The 24,175-nt window shown below is 38.4% G+C and overlaps 1 protein-coding gene across 1 annotated transcript; it reads right to left on the reverse strand.

Annotated features, from left to right (window-relative positions):
* Positions 1–1,151: 1,151 nt before the first annotated feature.
* Positions 1,152–24,150, reverse strand: ABRAXAS2 (abraxas 2, BRISC complex subunit). The gene is made up of 9 exons (XM_081864679.1): positions 23,654–24,150; positions 17,631–17,721; positions 16,946–16,982; positions 13,913–13,979; positions 11,897–12,087; positions 10,054–10,173; positions 9,069–9,153; positions 6,461–6,575; positions 1,152–3,278 (listed from the first exon to the last, which is right to left on the reverse strand). Exons 1-9 carry the CDS (start codon positions 23,723–23,725, stop codon positions 2,809–2,811), a joined length of 1,248 nt encoding a protein of 415 aa, XP_081720805.1. The 5' UTR covers positions 23,726–24,150; the 3' UTR covers positions 1,152–2,808.
* Between the last annotated feature and the right edge of the window lie 25 nt (positions 24,151–24,175).

A 24,175-nucleotide genomic window follows, 5' to 3' on the forward strand; every position in this document is an offset into this window, starting at 1 on the left:
AGACAATCAATCCTCTTTGCAGAAGACTACGCTGTGCAATAGCAAACCCGCTACAAAAGCTAGACCTGTTTCCGACTACAGAACACTTACCATTCTGCCATTTAGAATACATCTCAGACAATATATTAAGCATCTAGGCAGACAAAAGCAAGCTGCCACCATAGTAACAAAGATTATAATCACTTGATTTCTTCAGTGGTGATAAGGGAACAAATCTAAGGACAGTGCTTCTCCCCATATTATAATTTGCTTTTACATAATACAAATGTATAGGCAAAATAATTGGATGAGTTGTTAGAGAAAGGAGAAAAGGCGGAAGATTAGTCTCCAAAAGAGAAGGTTAAAAACAAGTTACTGCATGGAAGTTCCTATTCCCAGCTGAGTCTGGATCCTAGTAAGAATAATGGAAGAGGGCTCATATTCACACCAGATACTGCTGATGGGACAAGCATTCCATCTGTGTTATACAGGCATTATGGTCAGTCATAACCTAACACATAACCAGAGATAACAATTACAATGAACCAATAGGGCAGGACGGTCAATGATGGTACTTCTACTGGAGATAATTACGCAGGTTTGTACGGATTCTGAGTTACTTAGAAATTGATGTCAATGAAGCGTATGCCTCTGTAACCCCAATTTATGAAGAAACAGGCAACAGATTTAAGACCACAGGTTTTATAACAGATTATTATAGGCGATGTAATATTTCAACATCATGTTTTTCCCACTGAGAAATTAGATATGCCAATATTTGTTGAAGAAATTTGTGTGTATAGAAACATATTCAACATTATCCAGACTCAGCTGAGTCACCCATGCAAATGGAGTTGCTACCTCCAAAAGTTGTTGTGATGTACTATGCAAAGTAAGGGGATATTTATTAAATTGCTGCTGCCAGTCTTCTGTTGCAAGGATTATAGATATTTGCCATGCATGAGCAAATGTGAATGGACATTAGAAAAAGTGATTACTACTGTATACAAACCATAATCTCATGGGTGCTCCTCTTTAATCTCAGCCAATAGGGGAACCAATATACAGTTTTGTCAATCATTTGTTTCATTGAGGGGTGGATCTTAACACTGCTTTCACTTGCAGATGCGTGATCTCACTGCAATGAAACATTGCTGACAGATATTAAAAGATAAAGGATTAAATAAGATTTTATTGTCACATTTAACTGCTTTGTCAGAGATGTACATTAAAAGTTTGAGTGAGATAAAAATAAAATTTCTTGAATGAACTGATGAGATGGCAACAGCACTTATTTAACAAACCAGTACAACAGATGCTTGTAGATACCCAAAGTTAATAAAACCTAAACACACTTTTTGTTAATTAGAACAGACTGCAGCAATGTAAAACAAAACATATCATGTTAAGGCCAAATAGTATGTTAAGTACTGAAAACAGAAATGTTTATAAAGTCCCAAATGTCCAAGGAGATAGAAGTATTTTTATCATATTTCAAAGCCACTTGGTTTTACTTAGTACAGACAACAGAGAGGCGAACAGACAGATGTAGGATTGTTTAGCTACTGAGTTTTTAGCTGTAGGCAATCATATATCTAAAAGAAGTCTTCATGTGGGTTTTTAATCAAGAGTTGGATTAAATAAAGCAAAGGCGAATTGTTACAGAATCAAAGGTTTGCCATTTGCTAATTGAAGAAAATGCCTAGTTCGATACTTAGTGGCACTATTTTGTATCTTTCGGGCAATTTTTTCCCTGCAAGCATAAAATAAAAAATATAGTAAGTGCATTCAAAAATTATTTAAACGGATTCCACTTCATGCCTCGCAGGTTCTTACCCCAACATGAGAAGAGCTATAGTTTTAATTTAAGAGGAAAACCCCAGGGGATTGCACTAGACAGCCTCTTCCATTCTCCAGGACTTGTTATTTTATTATTTTATTATTTATTTATTTAATTTATTATTGTATCCCACCTTTTTCCCTAACAGAGACTCAAAGTGGTTTACATAGTAAATCTGGATTATTTTGAAAGTTGCATGAAGTTTTGCATTAAATGTTCGGTGCCTGACAGAAATGACCACATTATTTCACTACTTTCTGCTATGTGCTCTTCATTATGTTTAGAACAAAAATGCAACTGATGATAGTGTGGGAAAGTCACTTTAAATCCACCAAGGTCAGAGTAGTTATGCTTAAGACATTCACTGATGATTTACTGGTAATCGCTTTTCTACATAAAAAGGCAACCATAATTTTAAGTGATAGACATTAGGCTAGTAGAAAAAGATTGAAACAAACTTCATCTCTATTAAAAGAGCATGCAGAGAATATAGCTCACATTTGTTCCAATCAGGCTGCTTGGAATTATCAAAGGTTTTTGTTTCTGGCAATGATCTATTTGGCTTCACCATTAAAAAGCCTGCTGATCAAAGTTCTTAGAAATGCCCCCCTCCCCCAAAATTCAAGGCATGATAGTGCACGAGGTAAGCTTTGATTTGAGATCACTAGAGTGCGCTTAGTTGCTAAATTCCATTTTTTATGGAGAATATGGCAACAAAAGCCACAGGATCCCCCCCCCAAAAAATTTCACTTTGCTTATTTACCAGTACATCCATGAATTTCATCAATATTAGTAGTTTGATTATCCTAATGATTCAATTACAAAACTTGCAAAAATGTATCACAAAAGTGAATAAGCCATCTACGTTCAAGTCTTCTACATCTGCTGTGCACAATAATCCACTTTTGTAGCCCATTTCCTCCAAGTTAAATCCCAAAATATTTCTGTAACATTTAGGAAAGATAGTGCTATATTAAGCTCATGTTCCATTAGATCTGGGAGATTTGAGTGTTCCTGGAATCTCCATCCGCATGTGTCAGGGGACGAGAATTTCTTGTCTGTGCGTATTCATTGTCAGATGACTCTGTAGGTTCAAGAAAATTCTCACAGTCACTGTCTTCTGATTCATTAACATTGTCACCGACAGTCGCCTGGGAAGAGGATGGCATGGATGTTCCACTGCCTGAAAGCTTCAATCCTGTATTTGTGGAAACATAACTGGAAGAGCCTACTGCTTGAGGTCGAGGCATGAAAACATTGCTTTCTAGAACACCAGGGCGTATGGCACTGTCGTGATTGATTACACTCAAGTCAGCATAAGGAGGAGGAGGATCAGAGGCATCGGGTTCTTCAAGATTACTACCTTCTGCAACAAATCCAGCATGGGACATTCGGGGGATAAATATAGGCTCCAAGGTATCATTTGACATTTGTCTGCTTAAGATGGCCTGCTGCAGTCCTACAAAAAAGTGGGGGGGGGGGGAAATGTAATTAGCTGTCAAAACACGGTATCTTAATGTGGCAAACTGTATAAAATTTTGATATCATGAGCATTGAAAAGAAACTCACAATGCACATATATATTCAACTATGTTTAAGTAAGTCATTTGAGTGAAAAACTGCCAATGTTAAACTGACTGAACTAGTTTTCCTAGAATTCACTTTGCTAGTACTAGCATGCTTCATTATTGCAATGTCTTGCAAGAAGTTAAACCCAGTGAAGTGGAGAAATTTGGTTTAGTTAACTCAAACGGACAGGATTTCTCAAAGGCAGGCACTAACACAAACTTGATAATAGGCTGCTTTAGGTACATTTATTGCCTCTCGAAAGAGAATTCCTCATGGGCAAAAAAGAATGGTACAGTTACAGCAGAGTATATATAGCATACATGTATTATGCCTCACAGCAGAGGATTGTACTTATGCAGGAAAAGACTGAAGTAAAACCATTTAAAGCAATTTCAATTGGCTATTATTTTGAAAAGCCAAAACCACAACCTAATATTGAGAATTATGCTGATTTTTAGGCAAGAGAATTCCTAACAGCACCTGAACCACAAAACCATCAGATACAGATTTCTCATTTCTGACCTCTTTCCTCAAATGTTACTGAGACCAAGTGGGATGAGATCTATGTATCTCTGAACTATACAATAGTAACTTTGATTTTGATTCTTAGCTAATGAGGCGCTGAGGTTTTGAACCCTAATTTAGAACTATCACATACCATCTGTCATGGACAAATGAAACTAAACATGCATATAATCTTTTCAAAAGTCAATCTTCTAATGTCAGAAGCAGTATTTTGTGTCTCTAAAATTGAAGGATTTTTTTCAAACTCTTCAATACTCCTTTGGTTCTTCTGCACAGTGTGGAGAGAATGCAGTGGGCAGAAACCATGCAAAATGAGTTCTACCACACTATCAGGCCTATTCAGCTCTCACTTTGGTTACTTGCTACCTTACCCTAAAAGCTTCTGCTTCTTGTCTTATGTCTTTCACAGCATATCTGAGCAATGCGGTTTCATCAAAATAAATCCCCACCACAAGGCAATTAGACAAGGGAGTGGATAGGACAGCATAATATTAAAATATACACAAACAATAGGGTTTGAATGAGCCCCAAAACTGTAGAGAAACAGAAATAACTGCTGTGTAAGTAACTGTATTGACCCAATTTTATTTTAGGGTTCTAAATGAATGGCATAGGGTTTTACCCGTGTCAAAATATACAGTCAAACCTCAGATCCTGAGCACCTCCGTTTTGGAACGTTTCGGCTCCCGAATGATGAAAACCCGGAAGTAAATGTTCCAGTTTTCGAACATTTTTCGGAAGCCGAACGTCTGATGAGGCTTCTGCCTGAGTTGGAAGCCATGCCTCGGTTGTCCAACATTTTGGAAGCCGAACGGGCTTCCGGAATGGATTACGTTCAACAACTGAGATTTGACTGTAATGCCTGATTTTAACATGGATAGTATACTGATAAGCAAGTAAAATCAAATCCCAGGGAAAAGTAAGCATGAAAATGAAAGGCATTCAAGAGCTAGAGAAAAATAATCTGTTGTACTTAGTTATAACTGAAGAACTTGTTCTATACTTGCCATTACCCTAAAGCTTACGGTATGTACTTATGGAAAATCTAGTGACTGTTAAACCACTCAGAACTGCTATGCCCCAAAATCAACACACTGCAGAAAGAAATATATTATCCTTCCAATACTCAATCTTGGTATTTAATGGGTTATCCATCCAATCATGTTTTGAACCGTTAGTCATGTATATTGGAGAACTACTTGATAGAAGATCAGAGTAGCACTTAAAGGCCAGGATCACATTCAATACGTCAGAAGCTACATTTGAAGAAGCAACAATAAATAAAAAACAAACATTGCTCCCTAGTGCTGAAATTTCCATCGCACATTTATCTGTCCTCAGCATTTACTGTTTTCTACTTTTAGCACCCCCATATATGGCCCTCTCTATTTCTCAATCCACATTTCCTTTAATCCTATTTTTCTTTAATCTTATTCCTGATTTCTCCACTAAGCACTTGCTTGGACTTTCACCACATTCCATCTAGTCATTTAAGTGCCAGCTAATATAGGTAATATTTGTGTTCATGAGTAACACAAAGGGGATATGGTCCAATCCAAAGTGAACTGGCCCCCATTAAAATTTTGTTTAGGAAGTTACCCGGTACATATTATGAGTTGACGGGAATGGACTTAGAAATAGAAAACACATGGCTTCCCACTCAGCTATTTATAATTAGCAACAAGTATAATCTAAGTGGTTCCTAATTGGAATGGAAGAACTGCCAGCCATACCCATAGTTTAATAACTATGAAAGCTATACTTCAGATAAAAGACAAGCATGTTTTAAGGACACACTTCATTCTAGAGCCCCAGGGAACATACAGCGTCTTTCACATCTCCAGATCATAACTGATGCCCATCATTCTGAATACTACAATTAAGTGTCATATTTTGATATTTTCAATGAACATCCCATTCCACATGTCTACATTAGCAGCAAAGTTCCCATCACTACTAATATAATCGTCTCCTAGTTTAACCCTTCCCCTGCTTCTTCTAACACTATTTTTTTCTGTTTGTGCTGCAGTTACTCCGACAAAGATTCTTGTGTTAGGCAGGAACTGCATCAGGGATTATCTACCAATTTACAAAGAGAACTGGAACAGTGTTTAAGAATGGTCAAGGGGAGGGTGCATCCCCAATTCTATAATTGTCCCTGTTCATCAGCTTTCCTTACCCCACAGAATTAAAGTATACATGATATGCCTGATATTTGGTCTAAGGAGGTGGCCACTCACACAAAACTAGATTACTGAGGTGGTGTATGGTATCATCTCTAAATACCCAATGTGATATATGTAGGGCTCTCCAACCCTACAAAGCAAATTGGGTGGCATGTGTGGAATACATCTTTGTTCCATACAAAGATGGACACAAATGGATATCACCCTTAGAAAAGGGTCTGGAACAAAATGCTATTGTACTATGCACTAAACTCTAAATATTGGATTTGTTTCCAACTGGACTGTGTAATGGAGCACTGCAGAGCTGAGGGTTCGGACAATTTTCCCAGCCAGGTAGAGAATATTTACAGAAAAGGCTTACTTATTTCCTGCTCCTTTTCTTGTTTCTTTTGCAAGATTTGTGTTTTTAGCTTATTGACTTCTGCCTGGAAAGTTTCAGCAGCTTGTTCACTCTTCTCTACTTCTATACATACTGCCTAGGAGAAATACACAAGGTTAGTGAAAATTCATGTTCAAAAGCCTTAGTAGAAATGCAGTGTAGAAAAATCAAGTTCCAAGACACAGCCACTATGAGATTTTCATAATTCATATACCATGCACCACTTGTGACCAAACCTCAGTTACTGTGGTAGAAAAAGAAGTTGCCAAATTTCAACTCTGGGCATCATTGTAAAGTACTGAAGGAATGAAATACAATTTGCACTAAGTTTTAAAAATTTATTTCTGAGTAGACATGGTTAGGACTGTGCTGTATGTTCTTTGGAATTCAATGGTGTTTACTCCCAAGTAGATGGGAGTAATTGCACTCTTAGCAGCCAGATTTTGGCTTCATACATGGCCAAGCTAAGTGTGCTGATGGCCAAGCAACAACTCATAAACCCTCGTTGAAAACAGATAATGCTCTATGTCACCACCTCTCAATCATTACTTACTGGAATCTGAGAACAGTAATGCAAACTGATTTTATGCACTGCAGCAAAACTGCATGAGGGTCATGTAATAATCAGGGCAGGTCCACTCACAGCCTGGGATGTAGCACTACAAAAACTGTAAGAGTAGTCCCAAGCCACTAATGCTGACACCAGCTTTGGCAAACCAAAAAATTCAAGTAGTTATTTGAAGGAATGCAAGAGAATGGCCACTCTAGCTGGTGCAGTGCAAAGTTTATTTTCACTACAGCTAATAAGTTGGGATGAGCAGCCTGCTGAAGAAACAGTTTAATAAAAATCCATTTATGCTATAATTGCAATGTATCTAGTGAATACTGGCCAGGTGGGGAATATATTGGGAAGAAGCTTTTTATACGCCTGACTGTTCTTTAGAACTTAGAAATGTAAAAGTTAGATGAGATATTATTATTATTTATTAAATTTGTATACCACCCTTCATCTGAAGATGTCATGGCATTTCACATGGATCTGTTTTTTTCTTTTTCAAAGAGCTACGAGTCAGAAAGAATGTGCAAGGACTTAATATTTGGGGAAAGCCTAAGTCAAAGTTCACAGACTAGCCGTTTTAAACGTAACAGAAAATAGCATAAGCCCACAAAGCATGCACAGGCAGGTTTCTTTAGGTCACCTGTGCACCAACATAAAGCAAGGAAAGTCACATCCCTACAAATATTGGAAAGGGTGATTTCTAGAAAGCAAGAGCTTGCATTTTTAAATTTTTTTGCTTCAGACAGAGGTTCAACACACTTGCATGATAACTGCAATTACTTAACGTCAAATGTATTTTAAAAAAAGAATAAAACATAGAGATGCACTATTTAAGAGAACCACTAAGGGTATTAATATTTGTATAGATGTTAATGATCACAGCATGGATCATATATATAGAATATATAAGTGTGCCTCTGAGCATGTGAAAGCAGCCCTTCCATCACTGCTGAGAAACCTAACAAGCCTCTATACAACTGAGATAAGGTAGGTAAGCTTGGGCAACTTTCTTCTTAGAAATTAACTAGTGGGTGCCTTCATGTAGTTCCCCCTCAATCTATAAAACCTGGTTAGCTATCTACCTGATGAACACTTTTAGTTTTTTTATCTGTTTTGTTTTATTGAACATCTTATGTATTTCATAATCTACATTCTATTACTGTAAATCGTTCTGGGACTCCTCGAAACAATATATAACTATATTAAACTAAACTACCAGATGTGTATGTTACGAATCTGAACAATAAAGAAGTGGCACAAATGATGCAGTTTCAAATCAACCCACAGGATTCAAGAATAAAAGGGAGATGGCAACTTCATGCATAGCGGGAGTAGTTATGGATGCTTACTGTACCACCAGTAATGCCATAAACCAGGTTTCAGACACATAATTGGGGCAGCTACTTAAGTGTAAACATGCCGTTATGGCCTTAATTAAACTTTGGCACAATGGCATCCAGACCTTGAAAAGACCAGATAATAGGCAGTAGGGTCTGAATCACAGAAAAGGAAGGACTGGAGCAAAGAGGGATTTCCATTTTCTGCTAATTTTAAATGCTACAGTATTCTTTAAAGATCCCTTATCAAATATTTAAAACACACACACACACACACACACACAGCCTTAATGCATTATACAGTAGGGCCTCAATTTTGCAATCAAATCCAGTGGAGAAAGCCCTTCAGAAGAATGCAGCCGCAAAGATTCAGCATTTTGCCCATGCATATCCTAAAGTGAGATCTGGACATAGGACAATTTGGCCTATCTCCTTGACAGCTACTTTCAGTCTTAAAGCAGGGAAAACTTGTAATAGACAATTATTACCTACAATTCTTATGCTAGAAATTTCTGTTCTATTAAGCATTATTAACTAAACATTTTAATTAGTTGATTTGACTTAATATAGCTTAACTATTCACAATGTAAGTTGTTCATGAAACATTTAAATTCAAAATGAAAGTTTTACTGTAGCTTTGCATTAGTAAGCAGAAAGTTGTCACAATAAATACAGAACATTAAAGAAGAATTACCTGTGCTTTTTCTTGAAGTGCATTATAAACTTGATATATAGCCCTGATGTCCTTCATCACACCATCTTTATCAAAAAAAGCAGTACTAAAAATACATCAGAAATAATGTGTTAGAAATGGGCAAATCCTGCTTTTCCAAGATGTCTTTTACCCTTCAAAATGGTTTACCTTTCAGAGCCATACTCCAGGAAGCAAGGCCTGGACTGCTGAAGCTGTCTGAAAAGGATAGCATCTATGATGCACCCTGGACTGACACAAAGCTCTTTGATCCAGCAGAGGTTTCGATTTGCAGAAAAATGAGGGAGGCAATTTTTGTCAATTCCATTCCCCCCTGCGGTTCTGTGTGCCACTGCACATGTTGCTCCAAAGGATCCCCAATCCAAGCAAATTGACCAGGGGGTGAGGTTTTGCAGAGGAGAGGGAAATTGGCAAAAATTGCCTCCTTTCCTGTTCCACTGATTGGAACTAGATCAAAGAGCCTTCCATCAAGTAAAAAGACACCATTGGATACAATCCAAAGTTATTTTTGCACAACCTGATGTTATATTAACACAAAAGAAACATTTATTCCACAAAGTAAATAGACTGAATATTTATTGCACACAAAACAAACAAAAACAAAAAACAAACCCTGACAAACTAAAAGCCAACAAGGAGCCTCATTTAAGCCAATAAAAGTCATACACATGGAGATCTTCTACAGTTAACGTTGGTCACATTAACGTTGCTTTTCTTGATAATTTGCTTTATCCCAAATCAAGTTTTTGACTTATTTTTCTGCTTCTCTGTACTGTTTAAAAAATAGCAGTCATTAAACAAAATCAGATAACCAAGAATGCTCTAGATCTGCTCCTGGTCGTATCTAAGAGAGTAATGATAACTGAAATCAACGGATCCACTGCAAGTGTGACTAAGTTAGCGATCGCATGCATTTATTTCTAGGCACACCAAAATGGCATTTGTTACATATTAAAACAATGCTCACCCATGCTCCTTAATAACTTTGGTATAATTTTGGGAAGTATTTGGCACTGAAGAGACCTTGTATTCCTGTTGGCTTGTGTTGCCTAGGTTAGGAATAGTAAGTGACACTCTTTGATTATACCTGCAGAAAAAGTTTAGAAATATGAGGTTACTTTCTGTAATGTTATTTCCCTACAAGAGATTCCAGTCATAATAATCACCCAGAAGAGCCTATTGCCTTACTACCTCCCCACAATGATTAGGGTTTCAAAAAGCTACAATTAAGAAGGAAATACAACCTAGCAGTTCGAAAGCATGCCAAAAGTGCAAGTAGAAAATAGGTATCGCTCCAGTGGGAAGGTAAACGGTGTTTCCGTGTGCTGCTCTGGTTTCGGTGTTCCATTGCACCAGAAGCGGCTTAGTCATGCTGCCACGTGACCTGGAAAAACTGTCTGCAGGCAAACGCAGGCTCCCTCAGCCTGTAAAGCGAGATGAGCGCTGTAACCCCAGAGTCGTCTGTGACTGGACTTAACTGTCAGTGGTCCTTTACCTTCACCTTTTTTTACTTTAACATACTAGTTATGATCTTAAGTGCTGACACCCGAACAAACCATTAGCAGTAAGTAAAGACCCTAGGCTACAACTTGCAGCTTACTCCTAGTAGTACACCAAGACCAGGGGGGAAATGCAGCACTCATGATTTCTCTCAATGCACCAGCATGCTTGCTTATACGCAGTAAGTCATAGCTTGCAGTACATGCAAACCAGAACATTAAAGGAATGCAACCTAGCTTTTGTTCACCAAACTATAAAATATAACTAACTCACAGCTGGAAAATGTTAATGATGGCTATATAAGAAAGAGGTTATTACCCACCACCACTAGAAACCAAATAGGTTTTTTTTCTAAATAGCTTTTTTTTTAAAAAAAAGGTGAAGCATAATATTTAATTTTTAAGTCACATTGATTAAAGCTGTTTCCCACTAATTATCAGCTACAGTTTTAGATGATTGCTCAATTAATTAAAGTTTGCAGTCCTATATGCAAGTACAACCAGATCAGCTATAGAAAGCCAATTTGTGATTGGGGCATTTTCATGACTCTCAAATATTTTAGTTTCTAGTTACTCTTGTGGGCCACAAAGTATCTTTAATGAAGAGACAGCAGAATATTTACTAGCAGATATATTGAGAATACAGTTTTCAATAATAATAATAATAATAATAATAATAATAATGTATTTGTACCCCACCCATCTAACTGGGTTGCCCCAGCATGATTATGATTATAATCATGATTATGATTATGAGGCATAATGGCATTCACTAAACTAACAAGACTCTAAAAATGAATCCTTCTCAAGTTGGTTTTATCCAATAATAATTCTTACAAATTCCTACATTATATTTTCCATATACAGGCAATGACCAATTAACCGATGGCACATGCATGCACAGCGCTGAACCCAGAAGTGACCTGAAAACATCACGAAATGAGTCACTAAAAGGGCAGAACAGGGTGCGGGGAGCTTATACATGCTCTGCCAATGCATGCTTGGGCCAGGAACAGAACCTCTGTACAAAATGGTCATTTACTGTAACTCCTCTTTCTGGATATATTACTCAGCAGTTTTGTATAATTAGGGGGAAATCCTGACAGCTTCCACAGAAGAGCATATACTTCTGGATTTTGTCTGTGGATTATGTCATCTGGTACAATACACACCAGCTATTTAGCACTTGAAGCAACTGAAACACTCAGAGGAAAAGCAACTTGCACATCATCTGTGACTATTACTTTTTTTAATTACAAAAATCATTAAAATGGACGAACAGTTTCCCTCCACATCTTATAAACTGTTTACCTTCGGTTTGGTCTAAAGAGAACATATTCTAAAGCATGTGTTGAGTTATTTGCAGTTGAGATGAAACTGAAGAGAAGGAAGACAAGATCAGGCACTCCAAGAATCTGTGTCAGCTGTTTATGAATGATGTGTTCTCTATATGACATTTGTTGCTGGGTGTTTCTCCTAAATCTGTACCATCCAATAACGTTCTACAATAAAGATTGAATTGAGGGAGTATTAACTGAAGGATAAAAATTGCATCTCAAAAGTACATTCAATATAGATTAATTATGAAGTCCCAACATGATGCCAGAATTCTTAAGCCTAATTATTCCAATCAAAGAAATAAATGGCATTCTGCAAGATAGCATTGTTGCAATCTAGAGAAAATCGAATCCCTTCATGTTACCAACAATCCCATGCTTCAGGAAATATTACACTTTGCAGTGACAGGAAAACTTCTGTTTCAAAGACAGCAGATATTATTACTGAAGTACATTCAATTTAACTTGCATGCTGCTTATCACATGATCCTTAAAAGCTTCTTTTCCCTCAAGTCCTTATGTTTTTCTACTGTTTAAGTAGCAAACCCTTTTATGCCTGTGGGCCACATTCAACGTTATCCAATGCTCTGAGGACCGCATGACGCGCGCTCTTTCGCTCTTTCGCTCGCTCGCTCTCTCTCTCATACCGCAGGGGAGAGAAAAATCTCATCTTTAAGTTGTTATGGGTAAAGAGAATGAAAGCTCTCAGCTCACACTACTGCAGCAATGGGGTTCAAGAGCGCCCACTCTCCTTGCTCATCAGGTCTGCATTCTCATCATCAACTGATCTGGACAGAGAGATTGAAACCTCTCTGGTCACACCAGCTTGATGGGGACTCAAATGCAACACCTCCCTTTCCCAGTTTAAAAATGCACCATCAATGCAGCCAAATTGTTGAGGGGTGTGGGGAGCTGCTAGAAATGGTCTGCAAAGCCAAATATAGTCACTATCAACCTCTGCTGTAGATACAAAGAAAACAGTACTAAGATACTACAAAAATTCCCTTCTTCAGAACTGAAGTAAGAAGAATAAATAGAAAAGTGTTATTGCATATTTAACTGTGCACAAAAATTCCTACAATTATTTAGATCTTACTTGAAAGGAAACTAAAAGAAACCCCTCTCTATATTTCAAAGAGAACGGAAAACGTTTTTTCCATGGAAGCCACAGGAAAGATGAAAGCGATGAGGAAGTTCCACCCGATTACCAGCTGTAACTGAGAGTTAGGCTGCTGATTGTTATGAACCACTAAGTCCCTTTTAATGTCATTGGCAAAGGTTTTACCCCCTTTCATTTTTAAAAGAAATTTAGAAAGATATAGAACAAAACACAAGATATGGCAGTGCCCCAGTGAACTAGCGAGTACAATAAAAAAATTGCATGAGGAAAAAAACCAACTACAATTCTAAAAAAAGTCTTTCCACACTGTTGAGTGCTGACCACGTGAGTTAGAAGTAGTGGGCACTGCTCTGCTGGGGGTATACCCTTTTGGTAGGAAGTTAAAGAAAAGTAGTGCTAGAAAACCTATTTCCTAAAAGAAGTATTGGGAAATTCCTTGGGGTTATATCCTACATCTCATCCTATTTAACATTGACATGAAACTGAATTAGGTCAAGCAAAGGGAGCAACAACTACAAAAAAGTAAACATTTAGGCAATTCTTCTTCACCAGTCCTACAGGATTCAGAGAGATTGAGAGATGGCTCAGAGGAGAGCTAGGGGGCAGAGCTCCCCATTATCAGTTCCTGTGAATGCTCACTGGGATACTTTCCCTTCTTTTATTTTTTACATATCCTTTTCACATACGGTGTGTGAGTGTATGTGCATACAGACTGGCCACAAACACTTGGGACAAAAAAGGTTAGCCACGCCTGGTCTAATATTTAACATATTTCCCTTCACCATTCTTTATGATAAAATGTTACATTACTTTTTCTTCAGGCCTTACCGGTAGCACAGAGAAAAAATTAATAAAGAAGTGCAGACTTACTTTTCTCTGATCTTTAAGAATCCTATCCAAATTCTCTTCATTGACTTTGCCCGCATAGTCATAAAAGCTTAAGAAAGAAAAAAATAGGTTTGGCTTAGAATCAAGTCAGTGATGTTTAGTGGAATAAAATGTAATATACTGTAAAGGTGTGTCTGAGGCTGCTTATTCACTACATCCATGAACGATTAAATCTTATAGAGAAATATTATGGGGAAGTTAAACAGCTAAGTTATGAAAAATAACATATGTACCCCTGAAAAAAGTCTGCTATTAAATGTTGAGTTTCACAGGTAACAAATCTACAGCTAATGTTTATAAAAAATTATCTCAACTAGCTCTTAGATGTATTAGATGTACTGTATAAGCAGAGCATAATCTCTATTCAAACACAACACTGTAAGGAACAATTAAGTAAGGCAAACACACCCAGTATGCAAGTATCCACACTCAAAACACCCACAGTGTGTGTAGAATAAACACATATAAAATATGCATTTTTAGAGATTTTATAATGAGATTTGTAAGGCATGTCTTTGAAATGAAGATGCATCCTTCAGTTATTATCAGATAGCATTTTTATCTCCCTAAAAGCAGTTCCAAACAATTAACTTTCTTAGCCTCCATCTCAAAGAGGTTAACATGAGCATCAAGCTGGAGCCGTCATTTAACTGAGCATACATAGTAACTAAATACCACAAATTTCTACATCTGAAGAGAAACTTAAGTATATCCTGTATTAGAAAATGACATTCCTTCTAGACTTATCTGCTAAATTATTAGCCTCTTTGTAGAGGAAGTTTACAGTGTATTACACTCATTGACAGCAGTCAGTCTAATAAAGAAATTTTCTTTTTAGAGTATTGCGACACTAAAGGCACAGTAAAATAGGCATCTATTCCAACCATGTTAGTTTCTTATTTCACACAAGTGCTACTATTTAGCAAAACGAAGCCTATTCTTATACAGAACAATGTCAAAGGTTTATTTGTCTTAAAATAAATCACTATCAGATGCTATGCATTGTGTACAAATTCTTATTCCTGTACATGTTTAAGCAAAAGAAGAGGTCTAAACTCCATTGACAACAACATTGTATAATCTGAACTGAATTTATTTATTATTTTATATTAATGTATTTTTATTAAAGATATTCTTGATTTACAAAGTATGTGCAATGTCTCTCTCTCGTATTTTTTTCCATGTAACACTTTTTTTAAAAAAACAAAACAAATCGGTTTCATTTGTTGGGACATTAGGAGGAATAGGGGGAAAGAGGTGGAGGGGGGGGGAAGATGAGTGGGGGTGGGGTCGGGTGGTGATGTTCTGAACTGAATTTATAACAAATGTTTTTGTATATATAGACGCCTATTGCTTTCAGCTTTCAACTTTCCTATGTGGAAGTGCTGGTATTTCTAGGATTGGCAGAAAGTTTCAGACAACTTCTGAGAGCCAGCATGGTGTAATGGTTACCACTGGACTAGGAACTCAGAGGCTAGGGTTCAAAACCCCACCTGGCAAAGCTCCCTAGATGATCTTCAAGAAGTTAAAAAATTAAAAAATTGTCGAGACCAACTAAGTTTGTTCTGGCTATAAGCTTTTGTTTGCATGCACACGAAAGCTTATAGCCAGAACAAACTTAGTTGGTCTCTAAGGTGCTACTGGACAATTTTTAATTTATTTCGACTACATCAGACCAACACAGCTACCTACCTGAATCTAAATTCAAGAAGTTACCAATTCCCAGCCTGAGCTATCTCACATAGTTTTGAGGATAATATGTAGTAGAGGAGAACCACATACATGGTGTTCAGTTCCTTGGAGGAAAGGTGGAATATAAATGTAATATCATAAAAACATAGAATTAGAGTTGGAAGAGACCCCTGAGTGTCATCTAGTTCAACTCCCTACAATGCAGGAAACTCAACTAGATCATATATGACAGATGGCCATCCAATCTCTGCTTAAAAACCTCCAAGGAAGGATAATCCACCAACTCTTGCTGGAGTCTGTTCCACTGTCAAACAGCTTTTACAGTAAGAAGGTTCTTCCTGATGTTTAGTCAGAATCTCTCTTGTTGTAACTTAAATCTCTGGAGTAGGAGAAAACAAGCTTGCTCCATCCTCCATGTGACAACCTTTTAGATATTTGAAGATGCTCTAAAAAAGAAGAGAATCCATAAAACTGGAAAGCTCTTGGACACAGGGGGTAAAGCTGCAAAGGCCACTATCACTAGTGACATTTTCTCTTAACATGTATCATGCTTAAATAAAGATTTTAAAAATATGTTTTTGTAAACCACTTACAGGATCTTTTTAATTTTTACAATTATGTGGTATATAAATTTTGTTAAACGTCTTCATTAAAACATCATGTCAATAAGTGTGATAAATAAACTGGCTGGAAATCTAGAAGAGGATAAATACATACCAAGCAATAATTTTATGAAACTGCCTCAATTAGCAATAGCTATACATTTAACACATACAGCATCAATTATATTACATACAGATCATGGAATCTGTTAAATACGATATGGCAAAAAGTATTCTGTGAATGTAGAGAGCCACAAAATGAAGGAACTGAACCACCTAAAAACAAACTTCCTATTAAATCGCTTGGTACAAACAGGGCAACTTGGCATCTGCATTCTTTTAGCCATAACAATAAATCCACATATCCCTAGAAAGCTAGTCATATTTCTAAGTCTCTGAAAGGATAAGCTGAATTTTAAAAAAGAATTTATTTTTAAAAGTAGACTTTATAAGGAGAAAAGACTCATTTAAGTATTACTTTTAATGTGATGCATTGCAAACATGTAAAATAATGTATACGACATATGGGAGCTCCCAAGTGCATTCAGGATTTATTTTTGTTCTTTATAAAGTTGAAGGATGTTCTTTCATAACACCTGTGGTATTGATTTAAAAAATAGTAATTAGACTGGATGCTCATTCTGACAGTTATACTAATGTTGGTTTCAGCCCACCTACAATTAGCACAGAGGAAAAAGAAAAAGATGACAAAGTAACTTACCTAAAGAGTTTGGAACAAGGCTCATGATTATGGATATCTGTAACAAGAAATTGACAGTGTAAGTTTCAGTTATACTTTGCATCAAGTGGAAAGCTACCAAGATGTACCCCACATGTTTTTTTCCAAACATCAACCCAAGAGCAAATACCCAATTCTATTTCCCTGAACATATAAAGAATGTTTCTAATATCAATGAAATTAACCTATACAAGTGTTTTGCTCTTTAGTCATATTATTTTTACCATAATCAACAAAAGGGCACTATTCTACAGATATTGGAACAACACTTAGCACTTATAAACATGAAGCCACACTTCCAATCCAGTGGCTTCCTTCCCCCTTAGGAACTGAACTGTATTTCAAGCACAATAAAAAAAAGTATGTAACTCAGCTGTGTATCTGCTGAACTAGAAAAACATGTACCCAGGTGCAAATGGCCACATGAAGTAGCTGTTCTTTTCTTGACTACCTGTCCCCGAAGCCTTGAAGTGTACACCTGGGATGTTTTATCATATGCCACAGAAAGTAGAAAATCAAGTAGTAGTAGTGAACAGAGCTCCAAATATTTCTGTCAAGAAACTTACCGGATCAATGTTTGATAATTCAAAGCATTAAACACGGGAGTGAAATGAATGAATGAATGAGGTTCAACTGCAGTGCAAGTTATTAAACTGTAGCTACTTACCAATAACTTGCAGAAATTCAATGTTGCTGATTTGAGAGTCACTAATACTAAACGTCTCCTCTTGCCTTATCTCTCCCAAAAGAAATCCTTCCTATAAGATTGAAAAAAATAATTATGATTAATAACAAAACTTACAACTGTACTCCATCATGTTTTATCTTCATGCAGTTTTCATAACTACATGTAACTGAAATTATTAAGGGCACAATCCAAGGTTGCACAAATGGACGTCTACTCATAGAATAGAATCGTACAGTTAGGAGGTACCCCAAAGGTCATCTAGTTCAACCCCTGTAATGCTGGAATCTCAGCTAAAGCATCCATGACTAATGGCCACTTAACCTTTGCTTAAAAACCTCCAAGGAAGCAGAGTCTACTGCCTCTCTTGAGAGTCTGTTCCATTGCCGAACAGCTTTCACTGTCAGAAAGTTCTTTCTGATATTTAGTCAGAATCTCATTCTTGTAATTTGAAGCCACTGGTTTGAGTCCTACTTTCCAGAACAGGAGAAAACAAGCTTGTTTACTCTTCCAGGTGATAGCCCTTGGGATATCTGAAGATGGCTATCATATCTCCTCTCAGTCCCCTCTATTCCAGGCTAAACATACCCAGCTTCTTCAACTGTTCCTCATAAGGCTTTGTTTCCAGACCCTTGATCATCTTAGTTGCCCTCCTCTGCACATGTTCCAGCTTGTCAACATTATTCTTAAATTATGGTGCCCAGAATTGGACACAGTATCCCATGTGTGGTCTGACCAGGGAAGAATAGAGTGGTACGTCTGGACACCATACTTCTGTAGATGCAGCCTGGAACAGAATTAGCTTTTTTGGTGCTGCATCACACTGTTGACTCATGTTAAGAGTACTAAGACCCCTGGATCCTATGGGGTTAATAAGCTTTCTTTCTGAATCAAAGTGGGCACATGTTCTAGCTGGGATCATTCCAGGGTTGTGCATGTGTGAGCAGACTAGACTTCCATTCATGCAGTAGGATAAATTCACTCATCAAAGAGATAGATTGCTAAATCAAAATTCCAGGATGGCTCAATAGTAGCCTCATGCAATAAACTATGTTATATCAAAGACTGTTAAATGTTTTCCCTTTATTTCCTGTGTATTTAAATTACCTTGAGATTTTGTATATTCATTATATATAGTGGAATGCCAAAAAATTCTCCGCTGGAATATCACTGTTGACTGGTTAAGAAATTATGTTGCACACAATACTAACCTATGGCTTACCACTGCCTCTCTTCTCTTATGCAACCAAAATGGCTTCACTAGTATATAATTTCCCAGAATTTGGTTTCAAAATAAGCAAACTTCAAACCATGGGTTTGTTTTCAACCAGAACCCCTGACAAGAAGCAGAGATTCAGAAAAAAATTTAGGGGAAAATGCTGGTTAAGTCCTTCACTTAGCTGAAATAGAGGAGGAAGTCTACAAGCCTGAGGGTTTGTTTTGTCTCAGTTCCAGTTTACACACATAGTGCTCAACCAAGGACATGGTTGAGCACTGTGTGAATGTGGCCAGTGTGTCACACAGGCCCCTGCTGGAATTATGAAGCAGGTTCACAGAGGCAGAAAATTTGGGACCTTTAAATTCTGTTTACGGAACACAGCATTTTCAATTCTTAGCACAGGACTTATGTTTACATTCTATCACATCAAGACTATTTTCTTCCTACAGTGAAGTCAGATGTAACCCAAAAAGGGGCTTAGAAAGATATGCAAATAAGAGCAAGACAACGATAAAGCTTGCTGAATAGAGAACGTAAAAACAGCAGCTTAGAACTTCTCTTGTTCTCTAAGTACACAAATGGAATTTGAAAGTTGCCTTCTTCACTTCACTTTTAAAAATAGCATGCAAGCTACTTGGTTCTGAAATAATGTATAGAGCAAGCATTCCACAGATAAAACAGGACTACAAAATGCTATCAGAGAACACAAACCAGTGCATATTTGCAAAAGCTACAATCCAGTAGCTGCATACTGCAAAAAGTAGGCAGAACATTCCTATTTGGGGCTTTGGAACAGCTTGCACTTTAAGAAGCTTGCCTTCCAGAGCAGACAACAGAATTCACTGATCCGAAGTCAAAATTGTTTAAGTTGCAAACAAAAAGTTCATCCGAAGGACAAAAAGTACTGAATTTAGCACACAGATCTGTAAATAAAGCATAATGCAACAGAAACCAAAGATGCCATTAACTTATTTGTTTGCTATTTATCAACAAGCAAAATAAAATTAAAATAGGCCTGTTTTCCTAAAACAGTCATATTGTTTTACCCAATAAACCACAAATTTGGGGAATATTGTTTTCCAGTTCTATACTCTACCTTGTTATCCCCCAAAGTAGCTCATATAAACTTAAACACAATTAATGGTAATCCAAAAATCCATTAAAATTCAACTGCAAATTAGTTTTTTGTTTGAAACAAGAAAACAAAAACAAAAATTAAAACAAAGCATAGCATTTTTATGGTGTTAGGAAAGAGACATGAACCTCTTTACAAGAGGTGTCTAAAGATTCTGAACAGAATATGTTACATTGTTCTTAAGTGTCTTCTTCCCACAGGTGAACAGATTCCATCTATGGATAGAATAGCATAGAGGAATATACACTGAAAATATAACATGAAAATTCTACACGATTTCATGATCATCATTCCAAAAGCACTTTTTTTTGGGGGGGGGGGATATTGCTAGTATATGCCCAAAATAGCAAGAGAATTATGAAGGAGCTGCACATATGCTCAATATGCTTACTATTCAATAAGTCAAAACACATTATGGAACTCCTACTATGGCTTCAATTGGACAACACCAAACAATGCCAATGTGACAAGCCTCTCCGATCCCTTCCTCCCTGCCCCTTCTATGCAGCGATCCCTCCATTCCTGTTGGTAAACTGAAAGATACAAATACATGCAAAATGGCAAAATGTATCATTTAAAACATTTTCTAGCCTACCCTGCAACTTCTAAACTCTTAGAACATCTTACAGGACATTCTAATAACAATGAGAAGAAACACATTTCTGCAAGTAGTATAAAAGCAGTAAACTGGGAATAGATGAAAGAGTCATGGCAATTAAATAAGAGTTAACCAGTTTAGGAAGTCTGTGTGAATAAAAAGTGTCAGAATCATATCAAGTTTGGCACCCAAGTGAGCCTCCCTGTGAAGAACATTCAGCAACAGAGAAAGCCCTTTCCATGGCCGCCACCCCCCAATACCTCAAGGACCAGCTCTCCCCATGTGAACCAATCTGGACCCTGTGATTTTCATCTGAGGGCCGTCTTTGTGTGCACCCTTCATGGGAGGTCCAGAGGCAAATAAAGTACAGACATTTTGTGTGTTCCGTGTGTGTGAAATGCTCTCCTCAGGAGGTTTGCCTGGAACTGTTGGTACATATCTTTAGGCACCAAGCAAAAACATTCCTCTACAATCTGACCTTTGACTGTTAACTATCTATGGCCTTTTAAAGTTGGGGGGGGTTGCTTTTGTTTTTAAAAAGATGCTTTGATTTGCCTTCAGCAAGACAAAGCATCCAATAAATTTAGTAAGAATGATATACCATATTTTTCGCTCTATAAGACACACCAGACCACAAGACGCACCTAGTTTTTGGAGGAGGAAAACAAGAAAAAAAATATTCTGAATCTCAGAAGCCAGAACAGCAAGAGGGATCGCTGCGCAGTGAAAGCAGCAATCCCTCTTGCTGTTCTGGCTTCTGTGATAGCTGCGCAGCCTGCATTTGCTCCATAAGACGCACACACATTTCTTCTTACTTTTTAGGAGGGAAAAAGTGAGTCTTATAGAGCAAAAAATACGGTATATACAGGTGGCAACCATTTTGCACATGTTATGGACGACATTGAAAGCTACTGTAAGCTCTCCCCCCCCCCCCCGAAAAATTATGTTGGTCTACAACAAACTAACAGAATCGTGGTGCAGATGCATTTTGCCATCAATATTATTGTCACAGTGGGTCAAAAAATGGGCTCATATGCTGCTACATTTAAGTCTTCTGCCACTTGAGTTCAAGCTATCGCCAAACTTGTGTGCAACTCATAACATGTGGTAGGCGGATAGAACGTGACAGCCCCATGATTGTAATGGTACCTTTTACCTTGTAATGGTAGCAATGAATTCCAGAGACACACCAACAAAATTTCCAACATACACGTTGAGAACTTCGCAGAAACAAAAGCCTGCAAATCTTCAACACCACACCAGACTACTGATCAGCTGTACAATAGGATTTCTAATCCATCCTTATTGCCCAGCACCAGTTATACTCAGAACCTGGAGTTGACCAGAAAAGGAGATGAAGTCTCTGTAGACTGCAGCCAATACCTCCTGTCAGACCACCTGGCCTAGAACTATCCAAATATTTTGTTATCTGACCATCCATCACCAACTGCATCTCATTCTGCCCAAAAGAACTTCAGAAGGACCCATCTCCCAGAGATTTGAGCCTTAGGTTTCTAGAGGTCTTAGTCCATTAGTCCACTTACACCACTATAACCATTACACCACATCAGGAAACACTCAGACACATACTAAAACAATGCAACATTGTTAAAGGTATTACAGAATCAGTATAATAAGGTGTATTGATAAATAACTTAAGCAAGGAAACATACAAATAAAACAACACCAGCAACTATCTAAAGGATAGACTTAACGTCATGCTGCAGTCACCTAGTAGTACTTCTGAAGGGGAACATTCAGAACTTCACCAACTGGTGGGTAGTTTTGTCTCTCACCTTAATCCAGGGTTAGAAAACCTAAGGCCCGTGGGCCGGATGCGGCCTAATCGCCTTCTCAATCCGGCCCACGGACGGTCTGGGAATCAGTGTGTTATTACGTGAGTAGAATGTGTCCTTTTATTTAAAATGCATCTCTGGGTTATTTGTGAGGCATAGGAATTCGTTCATTATTTTTTCCTTCAAAATATAATCTGGCCCACCACATGGTCTGAGGGACAGTGGACCGGCCCACGGCTGAAAAAGGTTGCTGACCCCTGGCTTAAACCATCACTATCTATAGCTTTCACCTAGATCTTTTCATCTCTCCCCCCCAGAGGTTTCTCATCTAGAAAACAAACAAGTGAGTTACATCCAGTATTGTGGGTTCTCAAAATAAAATAAATTTAATTGAAAAAAACAGCATATTTTGCATTCAGTAGTTTTTAGTTTGCCTCATGTTTTTGATAATTTAACATATTTTAATAATTTAAACACAAACAAACAGTTTAGAACTGTCTAGTTTTGCTGTAACTACAATTGCATTTGGCATCCATGCATTATTGCTAATGAATCAGATCCCCCCCCCCCGCCCCCCAGAAAAACAAAGCACAGGGAAATGTTCTCTCAGGCTTCACTTGCTCTATTCAATTCTTCTAGCATCCTAACACTGCAGCTTACCACGGCTGAACCCCGTCACTATAAACAAATATAGTTTTTCTTACTACAGCGGTCCCAGTTTCTCTTTTTATTTTACTGCTCCCCTTGTTTCTATAGGTAAACAAAACAGCTTCTATAGATACATCCAACGAGATTTCTTTCCTTTTAAACAGATTGTATTATCTCCAAAGCCAGTCTCTACATGTTGCTTCATAAATACCAAGTGAAAGCGCCCAGGGCACCAGGTTGGGAAAAGCTGCATGACGGCTCCACGGGCGACTTCGTTATCAAGCTCAGCTGTTTTGTATTCTCAGCACGCGATTTGCTTCTCCTCACCTCGCATGGCTGTCTTCCCGAAAGGTCGCCCACTCGCCCTGCCATCCCCCCCCCCCACCGCCAAACACAGCTTTCTTCCCCCTCGTATCCCGCTTCCCACGGCGGCTCGGCCCAGGCTACCTGCCGCCCCTTTCAGCCGCGCTCCGCTTCCTATCGCCGCCTCCCCCTTCTTCCCTCTCACGACCGTTTCCTCTCGCGCAAGGCTTGCCTCCCCTGCCCCCCCCCCCGGGAAGTGTGTGTGTGTGTGAGAGAGAGAAATGTCGCCTCACACGGGGCACTTACATGGTCGGCGCTACTGTTGGTGCTGTAGTAATAAACGGAACTGAACGTGTAGCCTGAAATGGAAGCCGCCATGATGGAGCCCCGCCGCCGCCGCCGCCGCCGCCACCTCCGACGACGGTCCCACAAACCACCGCACCTGCGCCTAACCCGGCTCACTCTCGCGCCCGGGCTTCCGGCGAGCGCCGCGAGGCCTCCTGGGAAATGTAGTTTCCCCCGCGAACCGTTAGAAGCCCATGGGTCTGAGGGAAAAGGCCCCTCAGGAGCACCCGGGGCCTGGCCGTGAAAAGGCGCGGTATAGCGAAATAGCTGCACGGAGAATGTCAGGATTCGGAGCAAGGCCTTCTTTCATTTCTCGTAACTGGGGCCAGTGGCCCAGCCCCGGTTCCCACCTTTCCGCCAATTATAGGCGGACTCCTATTGACTGCAATGGAGGTTGAACCGCTTCCTCTTCCCCAGGGGGAGTTAGAGAAGAGGTGACGTAATGGGGGCGGGGCATGGTACGTCTCTCTCTCTCTCTCTCTC

Source organism: Podarcis erhardii (assembly GCF_964252035.2).
Source record: "Podarcis erhardii genome assembly, chromosome: 5".
Lineage (NCBI taxonomy): Eukaryota > Metazoa > Chordata > Lepidosauria > Squamata > Lacertidae > Podarcis > Podarcis erhardii.